The sequence below is a fragment of the Spermophilus citellus genome, assembly GCF_964194105.1.
Source record: "Spermophilus citellus genome assembly, chromosome: 5".
Lineage (NCBI taxonomy): Eukaryota > Metazoa > Chordata > Mammalia > Rodentia > Sciuridae > Spermophilus > Spermophilus citellus.
This window is the reverse complement of record NC_138186.1, coordinates 169711726-169721189: the sequence shown is the minus strand read 5'-3', so window position 1 is coordinate 169721189 and position 9464 is coordinate 169711726. Positions and strand designations below refer to the sequence as shown.

Below are 9464 nucleotides of genomic sequence, written 5' to 3'. Positions count from 1 at the left end.
CACTTGGCATTTACTTGCTTAAAAGCATACAGCGTATCGGTGGAGTAGTGCGTGTCATTTGTGACAAATCTCTGTCACAAAGATTTGCCCACAATTCAAGGAAAAGGCAATGTCCTTTAGGAAGACACACGATAAAACATCTACATTTTCCCCTTTGTTTCTCTCCATGCCTGTTGCTTTCATTATAAACCCAAAGAGAAATGGGAGGTACTGAACAAAATCTTATTAGAGGACAGACCACTTGTAGATTGTGTCAAATTCTGCTTCTTCCCTGTGGCCAATTTAAACCCTGTTTCAGATATTCTCCCACTGCACTCTACTCACCCACTTCAAGTGTTCCACTCTCCTACCATCTGGAAACCTAGTAGGTTTAAACTTTTGAACAGTTTTTAAATGTCCTTTTACATCAGTGAGAAAACAATGAACAAAATTTTCATTTATCAATGTAGACTGTTAAGTCAACTCTCCTTTTGTACTGCTGGTCTAATTTTGTAGAATACATCAATTAAAATACCAGGTAAGAGCAGCTTTTAAAACTTAGGTTTCCAGGACAGCCAAGGCATTTTTTACTTATTCCCAACCTTGACACAAGTTCTAAGTTAGATAAGTGATCTTGAAATTTTTAATACTGACATTTTAATAACTCAAATTTCCTGCAAGAAAATACTTATTTGCCAACTGTTTTCTTCTTTCATATTCATTTCCCCCATAACTTTCACTAAAATCCAGTTAAGCAGCCAATATATATAGAACATAAATTAAGGAAACAGGGATAACAGTACATTTTAATTCAAAGAGATGTTCTGAAAAACTGGAACTGCAGCACAAACAGGTGATACTTTTATGAAGGTGCACATATTTCACAAAACAGTACTTAATTAGCATAATCTAACTTTAATACACATTTCCTGAAAAATTTGACTCCAGGCTTTATGAATCACTAACGTTTTCTGTTATACATGGAATTCTTAAGTTCAATTAGTACTACTTTCTAACATCACCAAGAGTTGCTATGAAAACAGCAGCAGATAATAATTAAACAAAATCACAATAGGAAGAACATTTAAATATCTACTGCCTTCACTTCAATAGGTATCTCACTCCACCAAAACACAACACGTATGAATCACAGTGACTGATGTTTGATTAATGCAGAAACCATATTCATCTCATTTTTCAGGAGGAAAATCATTAAAATCTATTCTACATGATCCCCTTTGAGGAGGCAATTTGGTGTCATCACTCTGATTAGGACAGACAAGCAATACAGGAGCCAGGAGAGGAGAGACCAAAAGCAAGACAGGATGGGGAAGCAGTAATAGGGATAGTTTTCAGTTTTAAGCTGATGGCTCCTCTGAAAACATGTGCTTGAGCTTTCTAGATACTCTGATCTTTGAACTGAGCAGACTTCATGAAGATTAAGTTTACCCTTTAGATTTTTAATGTTGGCAAGTAATTGGGGGGGGGGGGATAAATAAATAAATAACAAAAAACTCTAACCAAAACCAACACATGTATAGGCCAAACCAAGACATGACTCTGGGCTAGTAGTCTACCTGGTCCTATGGATGCCGACCTAACGCTACTTTGAGAGGCAGGTGAAAAAGACATTGTCAAGGAGAATCGAGAGTCCACAGAATGGGTGGAAAGGAAATGAAAGAACTTGGAAATTATATAAACAAGATAGACTGGAAAGTGCAAGGAGTTACAAAACTGGATATCAAGAAGAGATCTTAGGAAGTATTGGAAACAATATTTCACCAATCTTTTACTTTATAACAGTATTATTTATAAGATAACAGACTTTTTACACATAGTGGGTGAGATAAAAAATTGGTTAAGGACTGCTTTCTTACATTTAAAAATTACATAAAAATTGCACTAGGGTTTCTTTATGATAACTAGAAATGCAAACTATTTTGGATATGCAGTCCAACAGAGGAATACTGTAATAGTCTATTTACTTATTTCCTTTTCTTATTACTAAAATTAGAGCAAGTTATATGATCATCTTATAATTACATATTAAAATTAAAGAATGTAAGCTTCCTTTAAGTAGTGTTAAAAGCATTAAAACTTAAATTTGCATTCTTTATTCTGGATTTACATGTGTGTGGGGCCAGCATTTTCAGCTGTAGTGGCTTAAGATAAAGCACATGCAGTCTTTCCAGGTGGCTTACTGCACTTCATGTACTGTTTTGTTGTTCGAATCACATGTGCTTGGGGAACACCCATTCCAATGTCTGTATATAATATACAGAAACTATAATTTCCAAAAGTTTTAAATGTTTTATACATACCATACATACCATTATAATATAAACCACAAGATAAATCTGAGGACCAAAGCTTCTCAATAGTAACACCTTAAAAGAGATGTTAACTGATTTTTATACACTGGGAACCGAGATCATTCCACAATGTAATATCTTTTCCTAAGAAGGGACAGCAAAATTTCAAGTGATGTCAAATCAACAAGTGTTGCTCTCTGCTGCACCCACCACCACCTTCTACTTACCAAAGTCATTCCTCCTCCCCCTCTCCACCCACAGCAGTAACTGCAGGAACAACACAAGAGGAGGCACTGTGTTAGAGTCACCATTGAGTACTAGTTGTATATATGTAATTTTAAGTCTCTTCAAAACAAAGGCACTTCAGTTTACATAATTTTATAGTGAAGACACCATAGAAAAAATTGTGTGCCACGAATATTTCTAAAATAGGAGTCCATAAATAAGTTAATGAAGACAGGCATGCCCTGCCAAACAAGCAAGGAATGCCCCCCTCCAACTGTCACACGTAGGATACCAAAGTGTTAGACTTCACTGGCAGAAATTGGCAACAAACAGCCATTGGTTTAATAGAGCATCTGCTTTTGTTGCACTAGAAAATGACACCTTACACTGATCTAGTTACTCTGAAAAACTTTACCAAATATTATTCTTGTATATCATGCGTAAATCTTCTGTTTTATGGACAACATGCTTCAGTAACTGCTCACATGTATCCTAACACAAAAACTATTGACTAGGGTTGTATGCAAACATGTACTTTCATATGTTCTTCCTGACATTTTGTACCTAAAGGAAAAGAATGTTTAAGTATGTTAATTTCACCAACTTTTTTGACTGAAAACTATCAATCATTTTATCAAATAACAATATCAAGCAATAAACTCCAGAATTTTACCACTCCAGCAACTTGACAGTTTCATGTTTAATATTATTGCGACCTGTATAAAAATGGGATTTGCAATATTATTTTCACCCTTTAAAACTGTCTTTTACAACATTTTCAACATAAAAGGTGACAATGACATAATTATACATAAAGTACCCTTAACTGAAAATGAGATGAGACTGCATTCATAGGCTTCAGAGAATAGCAAGTTGCATAGAAATTCTTCATCACTTTAAGTGACATGGTACCTCAACTGGTGTATTAGCAGCTTGACAGGCATCTTCAAATTTTCACAGAATGATACATGAAAACTTGTTATGGCAATGTGAACTTCAACAGGTAAGTAGCATATCAAAGATCTGCCTACCTAACAATGATACACTGCCTACTCTTTCCATCAGAGAAATGACATAACCCAAATGACCTTTTCATTGGTGATTAAATTATCACTATTCTGATAATTTCATATATGCATATACATATATGAAACAAGAAATATCTTGATAATCTGGTTAGAAGCACATTGATATAATTATGACTATTACATGTAACTCATTTCAGCCCTAAATTTTAGAACTCTTAAATAAATAAAATATAATTTATAAAAATAAACCACTATTTACAAATGCAAAATTCATCCTGAGAATTTTTTTTTCTTACGCAGGAGAATTGTTTCACAGAAAAGGCTATTACCAATCTGTGACATAAACACACCTCAAGAAGTCAAGATTTAGAGGTCCACTTACACAGGCCACGAAAAGCAGGATATTTAAGAAATCTTCTCAGATTGATTTGCATGCAAGAAATTAATCACACCTAACATTTCAAATCTCAGTGTTCTTCCCTCTTAAATTTCTTGCATCAATCTTGGCTGTGTTTTGGAAGTGGGTCAGAAAAAAACATCTGAGAAAAATCTCCATCATTCATTGAAGGCTGGGTGAGGAAGAGGTGGGGCTGCATTATCCTGGCTACTCATCTCTTACTCTGCAATATTAGGAAAAACAGACCCAATTTGCCTCTAGCCTTACCTACGTCAATTCCTCTAAAAGAAACAGCTGGCTAAACAATTCAATGCTTTACAAAGGAAAAATACCATGTTAAAATAAACATCTTAATACAAAAATTCTCTGCTTTATGATGTGACCATAAAATCACCTACTCATAGAAATTAAAATGAATGTTCAATGAATGAAACTGTTTTCTCAGGGCATGTCATCACATTGAATCTCTACTCTGTATGCTGTGAGCAGACAGTGATTATTTTGGAGAAGGAAAAAATAAGAAGTGTGGAATTAGTAATGCAGATGCTGAAAGGCAAGTGGCATGACCAGGAGAAGAATGCCTCGAACGAATGCTACTTTGTTCTCATCTCCACTGGCACCTACACCCGAAGTAGAAGGCCAGAATAACCAAAGCCATTTGAACAGTAGTGTGCGAAACTGTCAGCTGACAAACAACACAAAACAAGTCACGCTATGTTATCTGTGGTCACGGTCTTCAGGGTTAGTCCAGGAACTCAAGACTTTACATTCTTTTGTCTTTATTTGTTTATTTTAATTAAACATGTAAAGGTTAATAAACAGACATAGTCCAGAGTTAGTAGGTTGGTATTATAACATTTATTAAAATAATGCTATGGGTTAATAGAAACAGCAAAGAACCAAAGAATTAAAATGCAAGCTATGTAAAATCCCAACTAAAACCCAAAAGTGTCTAATTAATGTATTCATTCATCAGCTAACTAAAAGCCCAAGAAAGACAAGACACCCAATATAATAAAGTACTGCAAAACAATTGGCAATTTTCAGTTATCAAAATTGTGGATTTTGCATTTTGTATCCTTTTCTCAATCAAGAAAAAAATTCTTTTTGAATGTTATATAACATACATATAAAACAAGATAGAAAAATACATTATAAACTTGTAACAATGGCTGTAAATACATTATCTTACATGTTTCTCATAGGCAATAGGTTGGTTATGGTACATATAGAGCATGAAAACTACTAAGATAATAAAGAAGACAAAAATACATGTCAGCTGTACATTAACATACCAGCGACACTCCCATCTACCCACACTAAAAATTACATAATACTGTCAGAAAAAAGTCTTAAAAACTACATACTTTAATAAGAAATAAATTCAAAAAGAATGATAATACTGAGAACCAAGGCATTCAGATTTCAAAAGTCATGCTTCTTTTAAGTTGATCCAAAATTTTGTCAACTAAGTTTTTAAAAGTTTGTTCAGAGCCAACATTACTCATGTCACACTTTTATTATTTCATACGTTTACTTTCTTCCCCATAAAAGACCTTTGATAAACATCTAAAATGTCCAGGTTTAACATAGTTGAGATGAAGCTGGATCAAATACTGGTATCATTTTAACTATCACCTCAAGTGTTTGAGTGTCGCAATTTATTCAACCAACCAACCAAAATTAAAATCAAAATGGCAAGGCATATATTGTAAATAAATCAAAACAATGGCATGTGTAACAGAAAGAGCAGTGGCACATTAAACCAAAACTAGCTGAATATAAAACAACAACTGTCTATTGCATAGTAAATAAACTGAAAACGGTTCCAAGTGAGACAGACAGCTGATGGAGAGGTCACCATGAAGGTGCCAACTGAGTTTCCTGCTGATCTTGACTATGAAGCTGTGAAGGTATGGAAGAGGGAACGAGCTGATGAGCTGGGAGTCCACTATCACTTGAGATTTGCCACGTCTGGTACTGAGCAGTTAATGATTTCCTCAAGTGTTTACATGTAGCCTTTAAATGCAAATTGTTTCAACTATAAAACTGCACTTCGTGAGAAATTGGAAGCTTAAACTGAAATGTAGTTCAGTATTCATATGCACAATGATGCTACTTTTTCACATTCTTTTGAAGTTAAAAAAGGTGGCAAAAAGGGCATATGTGGGAAGAAGGAGAGAGATTGCTAAAGCCAGCAGAAGATGGACTTTGACTATGCCAGTTATCTGTATGCTATAAACAAGTCTCATTAAATTTGGGTCATTTAAAAACACTATTTTTTCCAGAATGAAAGTCACAAAAAAAATTAATTTTTGTGAAAAAGTTTGCTAAGTAGACTATTATCTCCATTACGAAAAAAAATCCAATGCATCTCTCATCTCCAAATATAATAAGCTCTAATTTTGCCTGTAAACTGGTGTTCAGATCACATAATTTTTCAGAATTCTTTAGGTTAACATTGAAGTTTGTAACAACCAAAAATACTCAATTATGATATGTTTTTAAAAACTTACTAGGTCAGATATTAGAAAAGTTATTCAAATTTTTTTCACAGTATCAGATTTGGCAAATTTGCATCAAGGTAACGTGGCACAAATCATACAATTCAAACCCTCAACTCATTTGTCCCCCTCTCATCTTCTTTCACATACTGGGCGACTGAGTAACATGCATTTACTTTTATTTTGAGGGAGGAGCTGATCTTACAAGACACTTGACTAAATGACCATGAAGGAAAATAAGGCACTTTCTTTTCTTTAGACTTATTCCAATACTTAAAAAATAAAAAAGAAAGACAAAAAGGCTCTTTTGGTCTTTTGTTTCTTGACAACCACCAGAAAAAATCATTTAATGAAATAAAGGGTTTCTTTGTTCTTTTTCTTTTTTTATAACACTTGAAAGTATAAAATGCTACATTTCCAAAAATATATATATTTTTTCTGCACCAGCACCCTTGTATAGTAAAAGTATCTACTTTTTGTTCATTTGTTTCAATGCACTACACTTTATCTACAATTTCATTACATGTATACAGCAAATAGGCAAGCATGGCTTTTACATCCTTAATGATTTTTTTCTATACAGGGAGGTTTAAAAAAAATACTTGAACAGTTTGCCCAGTAATGTGACACATAATGCATGTACCTTGTTCTCAAAAAATTTTTTAAGGAGGTGTAAAATAAAGGTTCTGTAATTTTAACTCAGATATCCATCTTTTAAAAAATAGTGTTGCAGTTTTGTTCTTTGCATTACTTTTCAAAACTTCTTGTTAAGTTTTTCTTTCATGGCACACTCTTCTAATACTTCAAATTTGGCAGGCAATATAAAAAAGGCTGCAACTTCTGCCCTTTGAGGGCACTGTAGTGACTGAACAGTATATCAAATTTTGAATACTTTTTGAATCACTTCACCAATGACTTCCCTGACCAAAGGTTCATGCATGATGCATCATCACACAGTACATTCAGAGAGAGCTTGACTTCGCTATGAGAAGAAAAGGTTCCTAGAAGTCTCTCACAGTAACTGCCTCTGTCACTGAGTAGTTAAGGGCCATCTGTCTCCCTTCTTAAGGAGGCCTTCTTACCGTTCGCTTGGGGTGGGACATTGAAAGATGATCAGTGCTGTGGGATGAATTGGGCCTTATTGCTTTACTACTATTCAGTGCAGGTTCTAGAACCACTTTCACCCAAACGGGGGGAAAAAAGCTGAGTTGGAGGACAACAATTTCTTTGTCTTTTGTTTGGTTAGATGGTAAGACGAACGGACAAGTGCCTCAGCTCGCTGCACTGACGACAGGCAAGCAAAGGCGATTACCAGTTAACTGATCAGCAGGCAGGCATGGTCAGGTCATCATTGGGTGAAGAGTTCAGAGGTCAGAAGGTCATAGGTTAGTTGCCGGTGGCGGCTGGGTGGTTAGAAACAAAAAACAAAACAAAAAAAAGAAAAGAAAAGATAGAGAAGAGATTAGTTTCAGCTAGTGACGGCTTAATGACAACATGAAAAACTAATCACAACTAATAAAAAAAAAAAGCATGTTTAATTCTGACAAACTGATTGACACCATCTACAGAATACAATAAAAATCATGACAATTCATATCATGATTTGAACAAATGAAGAGGAGCCCACTCCCACAATAGAAAAAAAATCGGTTAACAGAAAAAATAGAAATAAAATACAACTAACAACTAATAGTTAGTAGCAGTCAATGAAAGAAATTGGAAAACAATGATGAATAGGTTTGATATACAGAATTTTGAACAGTCAGTGCAGTTATCAGTATCTGACTGCTATGAAGCATTAGTACTCTCTCAGATGCAAGCATTAAAGCAACTATTAATGATGGATGTGATTATTAATAACTGATGATTAACAGAAATGAATCTAAAGAAATTTAAATTTCTATGAGCAATTTGGTTCAACATAAACTCTGGGCCAAACAAGGTTTCTTTTGTTCAATAAATGTTTATTGCTTTTTCAATTATTCTATTTACAAACAACATGGAGTTTCTTGGCCTCATGATACAAAGCAATACTGTAGTCTAGCAGTGTAGGCAACATCATGGGAACTAGAAAAAGGCCAGGCCTTCTGCACGGGCCAACAATTTCCAGTTGAAAATACTATTTTACACATATAGAACACTTATAAAATGCACTTGCATGTAAACACTGTAAAATCCTGCCATTTAAAATTCTATACCTCAAAGAGCTCTAAGTACATCAAAAAATAGAAGAAATTTCTAATTGATACCAATAAGGCATTTTAAATCTACAAACAGCTTTCTTTATTCAATTTCAAAGCTAATACTCTGCAAATACAATAAAATCTGACATTTCATATACATTCCTGCTTTATATTTTTATATTTTAAAAGAAGCCACCTGTAAATACTATTTTCTTTTGCAAAATAACAAAAAGAACAAAAAAAAGTTTTTTGTTTTTTTTTTTAAATTACAGTAAAACAAAGTAGTTCTCAAGTGGAAAAGTTATCATTCCCAATGTCCTTGAGTTGTTCCTTCCTTAACCAACCTCTGTCACATTCTGCTTCACCAAACTTGGTCCACTTAACAGTAGTATGATTTTTAAGACTCATATTCAACAGCTTAATTATTTCTACTATATTCTGAGGTTTGATAGAATTTTCTGTACTGTTGCCATTGTGACTAAGGCAGAGGAGATATGAATGAAAAGATACTCAGTGCAAAGTTAAGATTCTGTGCCACTTCATAAATTGAAACCCAGCAGGCATAAAGTTCACAGAGTTTAAATGATCTCTATGATGGACTGATTTACCTTCATATGAGGAAAATGTTTCCACTATAGTCTATCATTTAGGATAGTTTATAAATACTACAAAAATATGGTATCATCATAGTGACCAAATCTTCCCTGAATGTCTTAAAAAGTAGAATTTTATTTAATATTTTCAGAACTGGTCTTCCAAAAATCAAAGGAGAAAATAAATATTTAATATGATGTAGTCACACTACTTTTTCACAGGTATTCCAAAATATGAATTTT

At 33.9% G+C, this 9464-nt stretch overlaps 1 protein-coding gene across 3 annotated transcripts in view; it reads right to left on the bottom strand.

Moving 5' to 3' along the window:
* Window positions 1-3839: 3839 nt before the first annotated feature.
* Window positions 3840-9464, bottom strand: part of QKI (QKI, KH domain containing RNA binding) — a 134202-nt gene continuing 128577 nt past the window's right edge. For all 3 annotated transcript variants that reach the window (XR_014021952.1, XM_081294237.1, XM_081294238.1), the window contains exon 8: window positions 3840-7848. Coding sequence is in view for 2 of the 3 variants with exons in the window: in XM_081294237.1 (XP_081150363.1) it covers window positions 7832-7848 (17 nt within the window). In the remaining variant the exon portion in view is untranslated. The remainder of the gene's footprint in view (window positions 7849-9464) is intronic.